General features: G+C 50.8%; 1 protein-coding gene across 1 annotated transcript; it reads right to left on the minus strand.

Moving 5' to 3' along the window:
- Positions 1-3,646: 3,646 nt before the first annotated feature.
- On the minus strand, positions 3,647-7,924 carry LOC129356086 (E3 ubiquitin-protein ligase parkin-like). Its single transcript, XM_055025697.1, has 11 exons — positions 7,866-7,924; positions 6,933-7,096; positions 6,584-6,815; positions 6,330-6,439; positions 6,062-6,145; positions 5,874-5,989; positions 5,668-5,804; positions 5,535-5,596; positions 4,141-4,371; positions 3,953-4,070; positions 3,647-3,878 (listed from the first exon to the last, which is right to left on the minus strand). The coding sequence occupies exons 1-11, from the start codon at positions 7,870-7,872 to the stop codon at positions 3,775-3,777; spliced, it is 1,365 nt and encodes a 454-aa protein (XP_054881672.1). The 5' UTR covers positions 7,873-7,924; the 3' UTR covers positions 3,647-3,774.
- Positions 7,925-19,810: the final 11,886 nt, after the last annotated feature.

A 19,810-nucleotide genomic window follows, 5' to 3' on the forward strand; every position in this document is an offset into this window, starting at 1 on the left:
TTGCAGGTTCTTGGGATCTTGGACCTGCTGGTTCTGTCTCTCTCGGTTTCTGCTTCTGTTTCTGAGGCGTCTCTTTGATGGGGAGGTCCTGAAGCTCAAGGTTCTCCTGGACCTGAAGTTGTTGATTCTGCTGGTGTTGTTCTGTAGGGAATCTGCCAGAGAGACTGGAGGTCAGACTTGCTGCCTAGTTGAGCACTGATCTGTTCTGTGTGTCCTGGTGTTCTCACCTTGGCTGCCTCCATGTCCCTCTGAAGGACCAGGAACTGGTCCAGAGTCTCCTGCAGGACAAGCCATCCCATCGTGCCCCAGGAAGATGATGTAGGAAATGTATGGATACCCATCCTAACCCGTCCTGTGACGTGTCCAAACTCATGGCTGAGACGCCATCGCAGGCTTCGCCCAGTGGAGAGCAGTGCTTGGAGATGTACTGCTTGCCATAGAAACGATGGATGGAGTCCTCCACCTGCAGGATGACAGCGGCCTGCAGCATAACCACGTTAGCCTGGGAGTTATCATGCACCTGAAACCACCAATCAACCAACGAATCATTCAACTTAGACTTAGACTTCCTTTATTGTCATTGTACAAAAAAACACAAGGTGAATCTTGACAATGAAATGTGTTACTTGGCTGCCAGTGTAGCAGAGCTAAAACCTTATATTAAATACATAATAGCTAAATAAATATATAAGAGCTAAGAATAAAGTGCCATGGAATCCACAGGTTCAGTGTTGTAAAAAAACTAAACTAAAGTGCGTGTGTTGACCATGTCCATGGGCGGGGGTTTGGTTTGGTTGTTAATAGTAACTCAGTCATTTATTAATAGTAAGTCAGTCAATAGCTTTTAAGGTGTTGGTTTAAATGTCTTTTCAGGTCATTTAGGTTACAGTCCATAGGTTGAGACCAGTCCAGGCGTGACCTCTGACCTCTGGAAGGTCTCAGTTACTAGTGTAATCAGGAGGTTGATACACAAGATGGAGGATGTGGCCAGAAATGTTCCACACAGTAGAGAAGCCATGATGTTGTCCACAGTTACCATGGCAGCGTACTCGTACTCATCCACCAGAGCGATCCGGTAAAGGCTGTAGAGTAGACCTGAGACAGAGTGCATGCTGGGAACAGAGGGCGTTCCTGAGAACACAACACAGTTTCTGTCAGAGCAGAGCTGAACTCAGAACCTTCACAAAGACAGACCCGCTGATCTTCTGACCTCCAACATGGTCCAGAAGCTGGAGGCATAGGGGATGAAGATCTCAGCATACAGGAACAGGAAGTGCATCACATCCTTAACGATGTTCCCCAGCTTGATGATGAAGGGCCCCATTAACCTGCAGAGCATCACCTGTGCTACACATTAAACATGCTTCATCTGACGGTCTGGTTCAATAACGCCTGCTCTAAAACCAGAACCATCCAGAACCACTTCTGGATGGCTTCCTTTGAGAAACCCTGATACCCCCCTGCCTAGTGGCCTTCTCCGGATCCTTGTGAATGTCCTATACCTGTGCAGCACCTTATCAAGTCCAGAAGACTCCAAAGCTTCACTGTACATCCAATCATTCAGCCTCTGATGGCGCTGAGCTACTGGATAGTAGCCACAGCTGTCCTGAGCCAGTCTGACAGATGCCAGGCTGCCATGCTCCCTGCTGAGCGCTCTACCGCCACCAGCTGGCAAGGAGGGTGAAGTGCCTTGCCTAGGAACACAACAAGAAAGGCGGACAAAGAGGAAATCGAACTCCTACCAAATGTATTATCTCAGAGTCCAGTCTACTTACTGGGGTGGTTGGTTCCTGCAACACAGACAGTCCCACCTGACGGAGGGGGGCTCTGCTACCTGATGGGGCCCCAGGTGTAGCAGCCTCTGGTTCCAGCAGGTTCAGGTAGAAGTACTCCTGATGGAGGGCCTCGTGACCCTGAACGTGACACAGGTTACCTCAGCAACCACAGACACAGAGCTCTGTGTCAGGGGGCGGGGCTAAGTTACCACATGACTCATCCAACCAATCAGAGCAGAGATGCACAGCTGTCCATCAGAGTCCTGGAGGGCCTGAGCTGCTTCAATGCGCTCTGGTGGTTGAGGAACGAGTGACATCACTCATGATGTCATGAGCTATCTATGATGTCATGCTGTGATGTAATGGTCACCCATGTTGGCTGTGAGCTGCAGCGGCGTCCGCTGCTTGTTGTCGGTGGAGCCGATGGCGGCACGCAGCAGCTGGATGGATCGGACTGCTAGTGAAGAGGAGTCTGCTGGTCCAGAAGGGTCCGATGCTCGGGTCACATAGAGCTGGTACCGGACCTTCAGCACCAGAACCCGCCTCTACCTGGACCCACCGACCTTCCCTGTCCAGCAGGAACTAGACCATGTCCTTATAGTCCAGGGCCGGGGCCACATGTAACTCCGTGACGCCAAACCGATCCGAGCCCAGCGAGTCCGATCCGCGGTCCAAAAAGAACCGCATCACATCTTCGCTCCTGAGGACACACACCTGAGTTCAGCTGCACAGCTCAGTCTCGCAGACAGGTAACCAATCCACCAGGTGTGACCTCATGAAGGACAGTCTGTCTCCATCTGTCTGAGCAGTTTGTCAGTCTCACCTGGTCGAGATACAGTTGGTTATTTAGTTTTTATAAAGTGAATCAAATCTTGTCACCATGTTTTTCACACTGCATTGCATTCTGGGTAAATGAAGTGTAAAGGTCCAACTGCCTGGCAAAAACAGTGATGAGTAACTTTATTAAGACTTTTTTATGGAATTACATTTGCTTCACAATTATTCAAACAACAAACATAGAATTGTAATCAAAACTTTTTGATTTGAAAATAGAAAATTTTCAACAAAAAAAACTTTTCTCAATCAAAAAATTAAATTGGTCAAAAACTTTTTGAATTGTATAAATTCTTTAAAACAAACAAGCAAAAATTGTTTTTTAGATGAAAATCACTCATTTTGGTGAAAAAGTTATGAACAGAACATAAACCTTTATTTTGCACGTCAGAAATGTCTTCCGATCGGAAGGTTGTAGGTTTGATTCCAGCTTCCTCCATCCAAAAACATGACTGTTGGTCTTTAAATTCTCCCTAGGCGTGTGTGTGTGTGTCCCGTCTGTCTCTGTGATGACAGACTGGCCACCTGTCCAGGTGACCCTGCCTCTCGCCCAGAACATCTCCTGACCCCATTAGGGAGCAGAAAATGGACGGATGTTCAACTGGATTCCTTTCATGGAAGATTAAACCAGTTATTTGATGTAAATAATATTCCAACTAAAGGACAAATGACTTTCTGCATTGTTTTCTGTCTCTGCTAAATCAACCCTGACCCTCCCTGAGTTTTAACTTTAGGTTTCCTGATTAACAGCTTGTTATTTCAAATATTGATCGCCGCATTTTAACACGAGTTTATAAATGCTGCAGATTGATAAGTAAATGTGATTATATATGTCAACTAACACTAAGATAAATATGAATGAATATTCATTTCCCTTACAAAAAAGCCTATAATTCACAGGATGTTCCCATTTTCCACATGTGATAAAGTATTTTGTTCATGTGATCACATTTTTTTTGATGTAAAGAAAAATAACCCCGCGATCTGAGAGGAACGCTGTTGGACGTCCACCTGGGGACACCGGCCCCGTCTCAGACACAGGGACAGACACAGTGGGAGTCTCATGTTTTATTCTGTTATTTACACTCAAAGAGAAATCCACAGTCTGAACCGACGACAGACAGAGCCACGCCCCCCGGCGGTGGGCGGAGCCTGGCCGTAGCATCTATCCGAACCAGTGGTTCCCCATGCACTCCCTGTTCCAGGGGGCGCCGCAGAGCCAGCACCACTCTGCTCGGCATTGGGTGCACTGCATGTGCATGCAGCCGCCTGCAGGGGGAGACACGGGCAGGCGTCAGTGCTCACCTGGTGGACAAATGGGACGGTTGTGGGGCGGAGCTTACCGTTCCTCTCCACAGGTACCAGGCAGCGCGGGCAGCGCCGGGTCGACTCCTGGATGAGCTGCAGAGACGCCTGTTCCCACCTGCCTCTCTGAGACGCCTCGTGTTCCACCACGAAGCCCTAAGGAGAGGGACCGCCTCAGCACCTTCATCACCTCCATCATCATCATCATCATCATCATGTGACTCACCTGGCAGCCGTCCACTGTGGGCGGGGCCACAGGGCCCTCGCACGGCCCCTCATGGAAGCCCTCTCTGCAGTCTTTGCAGAAGACAAAGCCGCAGCCCAGCCGCCGGTCACACTCCACCCTCCTGCTGCCCTCAGGTGGGAGAAGCCCCGCCCCACATCCAGGTGAGGGGCACAGCACGCCGCCGGCAGCCAGCAGACACTCCTCGGCGCCGTACTGCAGGTAGCGGCAGTACTGAGGGAGAACCACAGGGGTTAGCACAACCCGCACTAATAACCTGCTACAACCTGACCCTAACCAGGAAGAGATGCAGCTGATCATAGACCTAATCTCTGCTGGTCATCACTTCCTGTCCTCACCTGTTTCAGGTAAACTACAGGCACCTGAAGCTCTGATAATGTCCTTTGGGTTTTTGAAACACTGGTTTGAACTGGTTCCATTCCTGGAGGAGTTAGACAGTCTCTCTGCATCACTTCCTGTTCTGGTGTTAGGGTTATCCCTGATGCTCCTTCCCTCATCTTCCTCATCTTCCTCTGATCCAGCTGCCCCGCCTCTCTCTGACTGGCCACACCTGCCCCTCATCAACCTCCCACTGCTCCCAGCGTCTTCGCCTTTGACCCAGGTTCTGCTTCCTCCGTTACTTTATTTCATCTCTGTATTTATTTAGCTGAACCTCAATGAGTCACCAAGACTGGAGTGACCCTACAACACAGGAAGTACTTCCTGGGTGACCCTAGAACACAGGAAGTACTTCCTGGGGTGACCCTAGAACACAGGAAGTACTTCCTGGGGTGACCCTAGAACACAGGAAGTACTTCCTGGGGTGACCCTAGAACACAGGAAGTACTTCCTGGGGTGACCCTAGAACACAGGAAGTACTTCCTGGGGTGACCCTAGAACACAGGAAGTACTTCCTGGGGTGACCCTAGAACACAGGAAGTACTTCCTGGGTGACCCTAGAACACAGGAAGTACTTCCTGGGGTGACCCTAGAACACAGGAAGTACTTCCTGGGGTGACCCTAGAACACAGGAAGTACTTCCTGGGTGACCCTAGAACACAGGAAGTACTTCCTGGGGTGACCCTAGAACACAGGAAGTACTTCCTGGGGTGACCCTAGAACACAGGAAGTACTTCCTGGGGTGACCCTAGAACACAGGAAGTACTTCCTGGGGTGACCCTAGAACACAGGAAGTACTTCCTGGGTGACCCTAGAACACAGGAAGTACTTCCTGGGGTGACCCTAGAACACAGGAAGTACTTCCTGGGGTGACCCTAGAACACAGGAAGTACTTCCTGGGGTGACCCTAGAACACAGGAAGTACTTCCTGGGGTGACCCTAGAACACAGGAAGTACTTCCTGGGGTGAACCTGACACACCTTCTATGGTGGAGTCACCTGATCGTCTCCCAGGATCCTGAAGTGATGTATCTCTCTGATGAGAGAGTTTTCACATCCAGCTGTAGAGAGACAACAGGAAGTCAGGCACATCCCCTGTTGGACCCGGCCCCCATGAGGCTCCGCCCCTCACCTGCACATGGCAGCGAGTATCCAATCACAGCATCATGAATAAATTGCCGCTCGTTAAGGCGTGTCTGGCAGTAGCCCTGGAAGCAGTCCAGGCAGATCACATGACGGTCCGAACACTGAAAGACCAGAACCACGTCCCTGGAGACAGAGACGACGTGAGGAGGGGGGACGGAGAGCGACAGAGGGCGAGACAGGTGAGGACGTTACCTGATGTCAGTGCAGCCCATGCAGGGGACGCTCCTGGTGTTGGACAGGATGAGGTCCAGTGCCACGGAGACGTCGTCCTCTGACGTGGGGTGAGACGCACATTTCATGTAGAACTCCTGCCATCAAGACCAATCAGAATTAAGAGATCAAGAACTTCCTGTCTGAGACTCTCAGACCCCGCCCCTTACCGCCTCATTGCCATGGCAACCTTCAAACTGACAGACTCCAGGAATCCGTCCGGGGAGGAGAATGTCATCCCAGCATGATGGACCCTGAGAGACAGACACAGTGTAACAGCAACCCCTGCTGGCCCCCAGCAGGAACTGCACCAGGACTGGAAATACTACACAGCCAACACAGGAAGTACAGCCAACACAGGAAGTACAGCCAACACAGGAAGTACAGCCAACACAGGAAGTACAGCCAACACAGGAAGTACAGCAGTTCCGTTCTCACCCTGCAGAGCGTCAGCGTCATCTGTCTGCATCGCCGACAGCGAACACGGAGTTTCCCTGACTGGACGGATGAGCAGCGCTTACAGTACACGAAGAAGGTACTACACACACCTGGAAACAGAGAACACACACCTGGAAACAGAGAACACACACCTGGAAACAGAGAACACACACCTGGAAACAGAGAACACACACCTGGAAACAGAGAACACACACGTGAAGACAGGTGTGTGTTAACCTTTAGCAGCTACTGACCTTTAGGAGCTGCAGCCTGTTGCTCTGAACTCTGATCTTCATCTTCTCTTCCTCCCTCCAGGACAGTGATCTGCACGGCGGCGGCGGCGGCGGCCAACCTGGAGGAGCTCAGGTCCAGTCGGGTCAGCCTTGTTCCTCTGGCAACCAGGTGTTGCTGCGTTGACGGCAGGTGGATGGAGCCTGGAGGAGGGAGCACCACGTGGACCGTGCTCTGCTCTGGGAGGTCACAGCCCTGACAGGAGGTCACCAGGTGAGGAGGTCACCAGGTGAGGAGGTCACCAGGTGAGGAGGTCACCAGGTGAGGAGGTCACCAGGTGAGCGCTACCTGCACATCGGCGTGGGAGCTCACCTGCAGGGAGGCGGAGCTCTGCAGCTCCTTGCCGGCGAACAGAACCCGGAGCCCCTGGGCAGGAACTCCCTGCTGACTCGCCACAATCTCCTTGAGGTCCGCCACGCGGGCCGCTGCACTCATCTCCACGGCAACGCCGGGGCCGTGGTTGAACCGCACAAACACTGCAACACAGGTGAGGTCTAACTTCACACTCAAGCAGATTTTATGGATTTGGTGTGATGGTTCCAGTCGGTCTCAGGCAGGACCAGAACCAGGACCAATTTGGTTCTGGTAGCCCCGCCCCCTGTGACACCTGGCCAGGTGAGTTCTGCTTTAAGAACCATAACAGGAAAGACCTTACGATTTTCCTGTTGATAATATGAACCACCATAAAGCATTAAGAATGTTTAATTATTGGTTAATAATCTATAATGTTTTATTGATCAGTAAACTCATCAACCTTCACAGAAATAACATTTTAAATAATTCGCTGAATCTTCATTTTCATTTTATTTCACTTTGATCCTATTTTTTGGGTCCGGTTCTGTCCGGGTCCAGCAGTTCCAGAACCAAGAGGTCCAGTTTCGGGTCCAACACGTCACTGACGTTAGGAGGCTGTTTCTGTGCATCAGAACCACCAGAACTGGGCTGGCCAGGTCCAGTCCACCAGAACTTGCCGTACCTGGTGGCCCGGTACCGGCCCCTTCCGGAACCGGTCCCTTCACTGAGGGATGCAGGGTGGTAGAACTGGACCTGGACTCACCTCCAGAACTTTCTCAAATTTACCAACTTCGATCGGAACCAGAACCAGTGACTGGTTTAGAACCGGCGCTATTGGACAGGTTCTGGTCCGAACCCAGTCTACCGCGGTTCTGGTCTTTAAGCTGAAAGAACTGATCGACCTTCAACCCGAACCGAACCGAACCGAACCGGAGCCGGACCAGAACTCACCGATCATCCTGCTGCTCGTCCTTCATAGACGTGTTTACAGCCGGCCGCGGTGCACTCTGGGATCTGTAGTCCGGAAGTTAGCGGGCAGGACTACCGCCACCTGCCGGACCGGAGGGGAACGGCAGGTGGCGCCCAGAGGAGGAGCAGGCTCACCTGGAGACCACAAGTATTCATACCCCCCATAGATTCAGGAGTCCGACTGGTTTCCATGACCACCGAAATGTTTTACATCATTTTGAAAGGTTTTATTGGTCTGGATGCGGTTCTGGTTATGATCCATCAGAACCCCTCGCAGAACGTGACCCTTCAAATTAAGAGCCTACTTGATGCAAAGGAAGTGGAAGCAGACAGGAAGATGTTTTAATATTTATTAGAAAATGGCGACAGAACAGGTGAACAGGTTTATTCTAGTACAATGAGGAACGTTGTTCTTTCTATCTGCAGAACCAAACCCAAACAAACCAACACGACGGGGGCGGGGCATCAGGGCGGGGCATCAGGGGGCGGGGCATCAAGTGCTGCTTATCTTCTACAGGAGGTGGGGGGGCGCCCTCACATTTATAAATAAATCACCATTAAATTAACTCCAATTCACACAATAAAACTCAAAAGTGTCGAGCAGGAACACAGATTGAAGGGGGCGGGGCATCCACAGGAAACGTTTTATGTTGGTGACAGATTTTCCGCTGGAGCCGATCGCTGACCAATAACCAATTTCACAGGTTTCATTTGAACCGTCCAATCAGCAGTCAGTTTACTGAAGAGTCTGCTGGCTTTGACTCCATTTCCCATGATGCTCTGGGACTGTTTGAGGAGGGGGCGGGGTGGGCCCAGAACAGGTGGATGCCTGTAAGCCCGTTGAGCGGAGCAGGAAGCTAACGGTCCCTTCTGACCATACATGGAAACGGCCGACGCGCCCATATATGGCCGTCCTGCTGCTATCTACACAGAACCAGTTCCAGTTCCTGAAACCTGGAGAACTAGAATCCCAACGGGTCCAGAACATTTTTCACTCTGACCACAACTGGCCCAAGAACCGGTCCAGAACCAGTCGGCGCCGGTCCAGAACCAACCCAGAACGGGTCCGGGTCGGAGCGACCCTCACTCGGAGTCGGACTCCAGCGGGGCGGTCTCGTCCACCAGGGCGGGCTGCGGCTCAGGGCGGCGGCCTGCAGGTGCGCCTTCTTGTGGCGGGAGAAGCTGGAGGAGTGCATGAAGGTCTTGTTGCACGCCGCGCACACGTAGGTCTTGGACTTGGAGGCGGCCAGGCCCGGCTTGGCCAGGACGTGCTTCCCCGGGCCGGCGCCATGAGTCTGCCGGTGCCGCGCCAGCCTGGAGGCGTGGCTGAAGCTCTTCCCGCAGAGGTCGCAGGCGTGGCGGCGGCCGCCCGGCTCCCCGGCGCCGGCCTCCGGGTCGTCGTCGCGGGGCGGCCGCCCCCCGCGGCGGCGACGGTTCTTCTTGCACAGAGTGTAGAAGTTGGGCTTGTCGCGGGAGCAGAGCTTGAGGCGGATCTTGAGGTCGGACGAGCTCTCGCCCAGGTTCTCCTTGCCGGGCGTGTAGCTGTCCAGCAGCTCCTTCACGTGGCTCACCTGGTGCTTGGACAGCTGGGTGGACGTCCGGAAGCTCAGGTCGCACTGCGGGCAGGCGTAGAACCGGTCCGCCGCCGCCGGGCCCGGTGCCGCGCCGCCGCCTTACGGGGCTTCTTGTTCCTGGTGGCGGCCTTGTGGCGCAGGGCGGCGGGCTCCGCCTCTCTGGCCCCGCCCTTGCCCTTCTTGTGGACGAGGCGATGGCGCGACAGGCTGGAGCTGTGGTTGAACTCCTTCCCACAGATGTTGCAGGGATGGATGCGCCGCTTCCCATGCAGCCGCAGGTGGCTGCCCAGCATCCTGGAGACAGAGCGGGTCAGAACCGGTCAGTACTAAAGAAACAGGTCACAACTAAAACTCTGGGTCAGAACCGGGTCAGAGCTAAAGAATCGGGTCAGAACCAGGCCAGAACCTGGTCAGAGCTAACGGTGTCGCCCAGGTTCCGAACCCCCCAGCAGACTTCGGCCCGGCTCACCTGCTGCCCTTGAAGCTCATGCCGCAGTGCGGGCAGGCGTAGCGGGCGTCGGGTGCGACGGCTCTAAGGTTCTCTTGGTGGCCGGCGGCGGGCCGGTCCGGCCCGTGTGGGTCTGCTGGTGCCGGTACAGGCTGGAAGCGTGGCTGTAGCGCTTCCCGCAGTAGCTGCAGCGGTACTGCCGGCCCTCCGGCTCGTAGTAGTCCCGGTCCGGGTCCGCCTCGCCGTCGGGCGCGCCGCCGCCACCGGCCTCCAGCAGCAGCCGCGTCTCCTCGCTGTCCTCGTCCTCCTCGTCCGAGTCCGTCTTGATCTCCACGCTCTGCTCCGTCACCTCGCAGGGGAACACCTCCTCGTAGGGCGCGAAGAAGGCCTCGTCCGCCTCGATCTTCAGCGGCTCCGCCGCCAGCTCCTCCGCCTCGTCCGAGTCCTTCTTCACGCAGGAGATGGTGGTGAACTTGGAGCCGACCTCGGCCCACTTCACCACGTACTCGATGGGCTGCGTGTCCAGCTCCACCGTGATGAAGTCTGCGCCCAGGGCGTCCGACTCCGACACCGTCAGCTCCGTCTCCGAGTCCTCCATCCCGCAGGCGGCGAGGAAGAGGAGCCGACCTGAGGAGAAAGAGCAGGGGTCACGGGGTCAGATCAGGGAGAGGACCGTCCCATCCTGGTGACAAGCGGCCAGAACCAGCAGAGCTGAAGGCCCGGTTCTGGTTCCATCCAGTACAGAGAACCAACAGAGCCACAGCCGGCTCCAATCAGAGCTCAGCGACCCAACAGAACCTCAGTGTGTTCTGCTGGCCGGGTCATCCTGAGCTCCTCCTGTAGTCATGATGCTACCGGCTGCTGCAGGACGACCTGGCCTCTCCCCTCTCCTTCTTCTTCTACTACTCTCCAGTTTGCACCGTTTGCTGTCATTGTAACTTTTTATTTCCTGTTATTTCTGTCCATGGCAGCTCTGGGTTCTGATTGGCTGATTCCTTCCTGGAGGCGGCTGACATGATGCTGATCGCTCTCCCTCTCCTGCTGTTTCTACTTTCATGAACATCAGAAATGATCCAACATCAGTTCATGTGTTTCTTCTTCTGCTGTGTGTTCTCTAACCTCCAGGCAGATAAGTCCCATGGTACTGAGCCCGATTCTGGTTCTGCTAGAGGTTTCTTCCTGTTAAGGGGAATTTTTCCTCTCCTCTGCTGCTACATTCATGCTGTGTATGAGAAACTGCTGTAAAGTTAATGATTCTGTGAAAGGGGTTGACGCCCCCTGCTGGCCAGGAGGAGTGAATGCTGTAAGGACCTGCTGGGTCTCCAGTTTAATCAGTTAGGATAATGATTCCTAACAGATTCCTGGTGCTGACCTGGAATCTGTTTGGATGATTCGATTAAACCGAGTTTTCTTCCTCAGTATGAAGGACAGGTTCCAGATTAATTCTAGATGAACGGATCTCATCTAAGATCAGCTCTAGATAAATAGTTCTGGTCTCAGATCACTTGATTAAACTCCTCCCAGAGGTTCCTGACTTCCTGTTGCTCCCCGGATGGCCGACAGAGGGCGCTAGCCGCCCGACTTCTCTCAGTAAAGCTTAATTTGACTCTCGCTGCAACATTTTATGGCTGCCCTACGGAAGCCGAACCGAACCCTACACCGCCATGGTTCTGGAAACATCCGGACCCGCAGCTAAAAACGCTGCTGTCGGCCGCCCGGCTCGCAGGAGTAAAACCGGCGTTTTTCTCAGAGAAGTTCCGGGGCCGGGCGGCTGTCAGGAAGCAGGACCAGCTGCTCTCCTTCCCGGCGGGAACTGTCAGAATAAAAACCCGGGGCATCGCAGAAGTACCAGAACCGGGTCGGGATTCGGTTACTCACCAAGATCCAGCCGTTAATCAGTGAAATCCACCGGAGCGGGCCGTGACAATAACAGGAAGCCGCCGCCGGGACACGGAGCTCCGAGAGGAAGGATTAAATGGTCGAGACGACCGGAAGACGGCCCTTCAAAATAAGAGCAGTAAAGTTACAAATATTACAGAGGTGGAAAAAATACCATGGCGACGCTTCCGCATTCAGCAATTAAAAAATGATCAAAATGTAGAAATAAAACATGTCTGACCTCACTACCGGTTTCATGTAGCAAATAAAAAATATAATAACTAAAAAAAAAAAACATAAACACAACCTTCAAATAAATGTTACAAAAAAAAATTCAATGTGACATCAGATATCAGTTTAATAATCTAAAACTAAATGTAACAAAATATAAAAAAATAACTAGATAAAAAAATTACATAAAAAAAAAATAACTACACAAAAAAAAGACATTTTGTAAAAATGGTTGAATCCCATAATTGAGTCTCTGCCCGTTGACCTTTGGCCCATGTCTTATGCCTCTCCCACAACCTGCTTTATTAACCAAAAATAATAATAAAAAAATAAGATCATAAATCATAACAAATATGTTTTAAAATTGTATAAAAACTACAAATAAAGAAATTTGAAGAAAAAAAATGTCTTCCTCCTTTTAATTAAGACAGACAGTAGGGGAAGGTCAAAGGTTACTGGAAAAAAAAGATTGCGCTGGTGCGACTGAAAGCATCTGATTGGTCGATATTCAGCCAGGAAGCTGATGGTGCAGCCAATCAGAGGAGGATGACGGTTCAGGGTTAATCATGTGACACTCCAGCAGCCAATGAGGAGAGGACAGAGATGTCCTAACGTCACGTCTGACTGGATGCAGGCTAGGACAGGACAATGACCTGACCTGACCCTGACCTGCATCTCTGTAGTTCAGGTGAGTCCAGCAGAAGCAGGTCCATCCGGACCAGAACCGGCTCAAGATCCAAACATCAGAACTGAGGCGGGACAGAAGAGGCTGTTCTATTTCACTTTATTCTGTTTCTATTCTTCATGTTTCCGGATTCTCTCCCGGTACTCCATCTGTGATTGGTTGGTTCTTCCGGGTCGGGCCGATGGATGGAGTGAAGCCGCCACAACTTCACCTGATGTGTGACGTCACTTCCTCTTTCCCAGCCTCACCTGGACACCGGCAGGTTCATCTGTGAGGAAGAGGAGGAGGCTGGATGGACATGATGAAAAAAGGCAGGATGGAGCAGAGAGGAAGAGGAGGGGAGGAAGAGGAGCATTTGGGCCTGTGGCGGGTTTTCCGCAGCAGCGTCAGCGCGCCGCGCGGTGCCAGAACCTCCGCCGGTACCAGACCGAGCTTCGAGCAGCTTCTGGTCAGATGGAGCTGCGGGGAACCGAGCCTCGCGCAGGTTCCGGCTCGTTCTCGGTTCCGAACCCCGGCGGCCCGCCGCACCGCGGCTCCTCCCGCACATTGCCTACCGCGCTCCTTGCCGCCAACCGCCGCGCCGCTTCCGCGCCCAGTACCCACTTACGATTTGAGCCGGACCGGTTCTGTCCTGGTGGTTCGGTTCCGGGTTCTGTTCGAAGTCGGTGGTTCCTGCCGCACCTCTGTCACATCTCAGCCGAGGAGCGGCCGCATAGTGGCGGAGCCGACGCTGCCGCGGCGCAGGGGCGGCACGTCTCCAGCTAACGTCAATGAGACGCTGCGGCGCAGAGGCGGCGCGCCGTCGAGAGCCGACTCTCATTGGTCAAGCCGCTGCGCAGCCTCCGTCTGATTGGCTGGAGGAGTTTCAGCTGAAAGTTTGCATTAAAAACTCGCGAGATATCGCGAAGCTTTACGCTGTGACGCCACAAGCAGGATTCTGTCTCCAATTTGTATGATTGGAAGTAAATATCAGGTTTTCCTAGATCTGTAAATGTTTCTAGAGCTGATGTTTGATGTCTCAGCTCCTCCTGCTGCTGATGTTTCATTTCTGCTCTTCAGTTCCTCATATTTCACAACATGTTAAGGTTTTATTTCTTTTATACCGCCGGCCTTATATCTGCTGAAAGTCAAATCACTAATTCAGATGCTTATTAACCCAAACATTTTCCAATAAAAAATGTTTTTGAAACTGGGCTGTGGTGTCAGGCCGGTTCTGGTTCTGGTTGGTCCGTGTTGGGTGAGTGGAGCAGTACTTTGGGATGGGCAGGCCCAACAAGGCCTGCTTTGACCAGCAGGGCTGACGGCCGTTCTACATTCTTGCTGGTACTAAACAATACATAGATATATTTCTTCATGTGCCTTGGAGTCTCTGTGCTGATTAATGTTTTTGCGAAGCTCAAGCTGTAGCTGCTCCTGCTGCAGCTGCTCTTGCTGCAGCTGCTCTTGCTGCAGCTGCTCTTGCTGCAGCAGCTCTTGCTGCAGCAGCTCCTGCTGCACAATGGAGCCGTGTTTCCTTCAGCCCACTAGCTGGTAATAGTTTCACCTCCAGATGCCATGAGACATAAATTCTCAACATCATGGCATGAAGTGCATCCTAGTTTTCCATGTCTAGCATGGAACCGTTGATTTGAGCTTTTAAAGTACTCGTATTGGTCCCGTGTCCAAACAGCAGGAAGGTCCTGCAGCCTCTTCACCAGCCTGATGCTCAACCTGAACCACAGAGCTCTGCTGGCTTCAGCTCTTCTTCTGTTTTCCTCCAACAGGATCCAAAGAATCACCTGAGACCATGTTGGACTGGATTTTATTTCAATGTCATTGGTGAATGGCAGCTCCTCATTTTCAACAGTGGAGCTAGAAAGGTTGATGAAAGTTATCATTTTGGAGAAAGTCAATATTTCCACTAAAGAGGCAAAATGAGCAGCATGTTTGAAAGAGGAAAGCCTCAGATTCTGAGCTCGAGCAAGACCCCAAAGCGAGACCCCAAAGCGAGACCCCAAAGCGAGACCCCAAAGCGAGACGCCAGAGCGAGACGCCAGAGCGAGACGCCAGCGAGACGCCAGAGCGAGACGCCAGAGAGGAGCAAAATCATTTCTTTCTATTTATTTTTCATGGTGTTATTGCGGTGCATTAGGGTTACCACAGCAAAGGTAAAACAACCTGAACAGGTGATCAACTCTAAACCTCTTGATCTTTTAACTCTTCGTCTCTCTTTGCCATTTAAGCACGTCTGTTGCCGTGGCAGATTACGTTCAAACCAACATTCGGTGCGTTATGATATCAGGTTTTCAGGCTTGATATTTAGTAAAGGTTGATTAACTAATTTAACTTCATTAATGCCATGTTTACAAACAAACTGCAGCGGCTTGTTAATGTTCAATAATTGGATCATTTAGTGACTGGAAGCTTAGCAGTTCTGGTTAGCTTAGCATTGAACAATTGATATGATGATGAAACCAGAAGCAGATCACTTCCTTCATCTGAATATCCTACCAAAGTTTGAAATGAAAAGCTGCAGATGCAGCTGATCCTTTCCTACAATATCTAGCTGTTTGAACTGGACTGGACTGGACTGGACTGGACTGAACTGGACTGGACTGGACTGGACTGGACTGAACTGGACTGGACTAGACTAGCTAGACTAGACTAGACTAGACTAGACTGGACTAGACTGACTGAACTGGACTGGACTGGACTGGACTGGACTGAACTGGACTGGACTGAACTGGACTGGACTGGACTGGACTGGACTGGACTGGACTGGACTGAACTGACTGACTGGACTAGACTGGACTGAACTGGACTGGACTGGAGTGGACTAGACTAGACTAGACTAGACTGGACTGGACTGGACTGGACTGGACTGGACTGAACTGGACTGGACTGGACTAGACTGGACTGAACTGGACTGGACTGGAGTGGACTAGACTAGACTGGACTGGACTGGACTGGACTGGACTGGACTGGACTGAACTGAACTGAACTGGACTGAACTGAACTGACTGGACCGGACCGGACCGGACCGGACCGCACTGGACTGAACTGAACTGAACTGAACTGGACTGGACTGGACTGGACTGAACTGGACTGAACTGAACTGGACCGGACCGGACTGAACTGGACTGGACTGGACTGGACTGGACTGGACTGGACTGAACTGAACTGAACTGGACCGGACTGAACTGGACTGGACTGGACTGAACTGGACTGAACTGGACTGGACCGGACCGGACCGGACTGGACTCGTTCTTTCTAACTGAAGGAAAGTGGCAGCATTTCCCCTCCAGCCGTTTCCTTCTCCGTCTCTAAAACTCCTCTGCTTTCCTGTCCTGAGTGAAATCAGACCAAATTGGTATCAGAGGTTTTCACAAACCAGCACAAATGCAGTCGAGTTAATTGACACACATTTTGTCTGATTTGAAGAGGAGGGGGCGTCACTTTTCCTTCTGTTTATTCCATTCATTTGTTTTGTTGATGGTTCAATCCTTTACTTTTTCAGGTGGGATTAGAGTAATTTCAGTTATTCTGGATATTACATTTGTTTCTTCATTTCTCCTGGATGAAATATTATGTCACTTCAAATTGAAGGAATTCCCAATTTCTAGGGAAATTGATATGAATTAAGTTTTTTTTCCAGAAATGGTTTATTAATATTTGATTTTATCAATTAGTAGCTCATTAATGTTAGGAGTGACTGAGGCGATCAGTGATATTGCTTTGTGATCGATAAAAGGAGTTTTTAATATTCTAGGAGTGAAGTAATTATTATCTAAATAATCAGAAAATAACCAGTAATCTAATGGTTCTCATTAGATACTGGTATAATCTCTAGAAACTGGATTGTTTTCCCTCCATATGACTCTGAGATTAAACTTGTGTCTGAAGGAGGACAAGTTAATAGAAGTATTATTAATATTATATTCACAGCAATGTTGGAATCTCCTCCATTAAAACCATTTGGGTATTCTGATAACCAGTGTAGGAAACTAGATTATAATCCATCAAGTAAGAAATCATTTTCAGGGTTTGAATTATATCCATATACATCAGCAAGAAGGACAATATTGTTGTTTCCATTCAGGATTAATATTCTGGCCATCAGAAGCAGTGACCCCTGTTGACCTTTCTGAACCATGAGAAATCCACTGAGTTTTCCTAAACGACGCATCATTTGCTACATTATGACTCTTGAAAAAGGCAAAAATCACTTTTTTTGTTTTGCAAATAAAATAAGCATTTTCTGTTCAACCCCAGGTGGCGTTTAGGGAGAAGATTGAAAGGGAGGTTGGAGGTCACAGAAAACAACCTTCAGACCCTGAATGGTGATTGAACCCATGGACAGATGGAGCTGAAGTGAGTCAACATGTCAGACACCAACACTGAGGAGAAGCTTGCAGTTTGGGCCAATTTGGCTGCATTAATAACTATCAATAAACTCAAACTGATGATATAAAAGCTGCTGAAATGCCCAGCAGGCTGAGGCTGGACTCAACCATGTAGTGAACACACGCAGCAAAGCAGTCAACAGTCATACAATTAATTCTTAACCTTGGAGTGAATTAAGATCATGTAATGACGACAAACTGGCTTCAAAAATTACAAGATAGAAATGGACCCAAATATTAAAAGTGGGTTTTGTAGGTGACCATCTGAAGAACCTGAGCTCTTGCTTATGAAGAGTTGTTGAGTCCATAAGGACAGGACTGAGTTTCTGTCTGGTTGGGGAAAGCGGTCACTTCGTTTCCCTCCATGGTGACATGGACTCCAGCAAAGTGGGCCGTTTCTCCTTCCTTCCTTCCTGCCTGCCTCAACGAATGGCCAGTTTTTCTGGCAGAGCCTGGCCAGGTGTGGTGAGATCCTCAGAGACCTTCAGCCTGTTGCTCTGGGCCATTTTCCACAGCAGGATGTTCTGTGAGGACAGGTCACTGTGGGGACGGGTCACTGTGGTTCCTCTCCTGGTCGTTGAAGTGACCCGGACCATGAGTGAGGTGGATGGCAGCTTATAGTCTGTTTAAGTTGGTTATTGCATTTAGACATATATTTTCACACTTTAGTTAATGTCTGTCTGAATGGTTTATTTACACTTGTTATTTATTTGAGGTACTGCTGAAACCAGCTGGAGGAGGAAACTGGACCAAAGCACTTGGTTCTTCTGAAACCCCAACCCTACCCCAACCCCCCAACCCCAACCCCAACCCAACCCCAACCCCAACCCAACCCCAACTCACCCAACCCCAACTCAACCCAACCCCAACTCAACCCAACCCCAACTCAACCCCAACTCAACCCAACCCCAACTCAACCCAACCCCAACTCAACCCCAACTCAACCCAACCCCAACTCAACCCAACCCCAACTCAACCCAACCCCAACCCAACCCCAACCCCAACCCACCCCAACCCAACCCAACTCAACCCAACCCCAACCCAACCCAACCCCAACCCCAACCCCAACCCAACCCCAAGTCAACCCAACCCCAACCCAACCCCAACCAACCCAACCCCAACCCAACCCAACCCCAACCCCAACTCAACCCAACCCCAACCCAACCCAATCCCAACCCCAACTCAACTCAACCCCAACCCAACCCAACCCCAACCCCAACCCAACCCCAACTCCAACCCAACCCCAACCCCAACTCAACCCAACCCCAACTCAACCCAACCCAACCCAACCAACCCAACCCCAACCCCAACTCAACCCAACCCAACCCAACCCAACCCCAACCCCAACTCAACCCAACCCCCAACCCAACCCCAACCCCAACCTCAACCCCAACCCAACCCAACCCCAACCCCAACCCCAACCCCAACTCAACCCAACCCCAACCCCAACTCAACCCAACCCCAACTCAACCCAACCCAACCAACCCAACCCAACCCCAACTCAACCCAACCCCAACTCAACCCAACCCCAACTCAACCCAACCCCAACTCAACCCAACCCCAACTCAACCCAACCCCAACCCAACCCAACCCCAACTCAACCCAACCCCAACTCAACCCAACCCAACCCTAACCCTAACCCCAACCCCAACCCAACCCCAACCCCCAACCCCAACCCCAACCCCAACCCAACCCCAACCCAACCCAACCCAACCCCAACTCAACCCAACCCCAACCCAACCCAACCCCAACCTAACCCAACCTAACTCAACCCAACCCAACTCAACCCAACCCCAACCCAACCCAACCCCAACCTAACCCAACCTAACTCAACCCAACCCCTCTGTCCTCTGAAAGACACTTTCTGCTTCAAGTTGATCTTAATTAGTTCTTTTAGTCACTTCAATATTCACCTATTATTTGTAACAAGTTCCAGTCAGTTTTGCTTATTTGAGCCAAAATCAGCAGGTCAAAGGTCAGAACCAGGAATTGGCCAGAAAACTGCAATCACTGCAGAAACACATTCATCACATTCAATTAGTTTCTCTTCAGCTCCAATAGCTAAAATCTAATTTATACCATGTGAGTCTTTCTCCCCTGGAGTGTGGACCGGTACCGGTACCGGGTCGGTTCTGAGCCTCCAAATGATTTTTCTCAGCAGCGGCTCATCCTGCAGCAGCTGCAGACTGACGTCTCAACATTTAGCTGGACAATATCAGAATCTGATGAGTTTTAATTATTCATATCAAACCTGATCAAACAGTTTGAGCCAAAATACCCGAGAAATATCCACCAGGAGAATCAACTCATTTAAACTCAGTTTCACACAAAGACGCAGCTTCAATGTTGCAGAACTGGACCGGTCCGGTCCGGTCCGGGTCGTCAAGGTCATTTCTGTTAGCAGCTTATTATCTTTATATTATAAAGACTCATTAAAACAAAACTTTATCTTTTTCTATTCTTACTCTTCCTTCTCTCCCTCCCTGAAGCATCACTCCTTTTTTGACACATAGTTTTGCTTATTTAACTTCTGACCAGAGTTTGGATGCAGCTCGTTACAGTGAAGCATGCGGTACCTACCGCGGCCACCAGGGGGCCCAAGAGTATTTATTTTTCTTTCTATCAATAAAATAATTTCTCCATACAGTATGAAATACATATTATTGGAAAAACAAATAACTCATGGTGAAATTGTGTTTCTATATTATAATGACAGAAATGATTGCAAA

Source organism: Poeciliopsis prolifica, unplaced genomic scaffold (genome assembly GCF_027474105.1).
Source record: "Poeciliopsis prolifica strain line A6 unplaced genomic scaffold, Auburn_PproV2 SCAFFOLD156, whole genome shotgun sequence".
NCBI classification, from domain to species: domain Eukaryota; kingdom Metazoa; phylum Chordata; class Actinopteri; order Cyprinodontiformes; family Poeciliidae; genus Poeciliopsis; species Poeciliopsis prolifica.

Bases quoted from the DNA above. Each gene is read 5' to 3' on its own strand.
- LOC129356086 (XM_055025697.1), bottom strand. The intron at 5,990-6,061 runs GTAAGGGGCGGG...TCTTGATGGCAG, and splicing joins GTTGCCATGGCAATGAGGCG to GAGTTCTACATGAAATGTGC. The intron at 3,879-3,952 runs GTAAGCTCCGCC...CTCCCCCTGCAG, and splicing joins GGTACCTGTGGAGAGGAACG to GCGGCTGCATGCACATGCAG.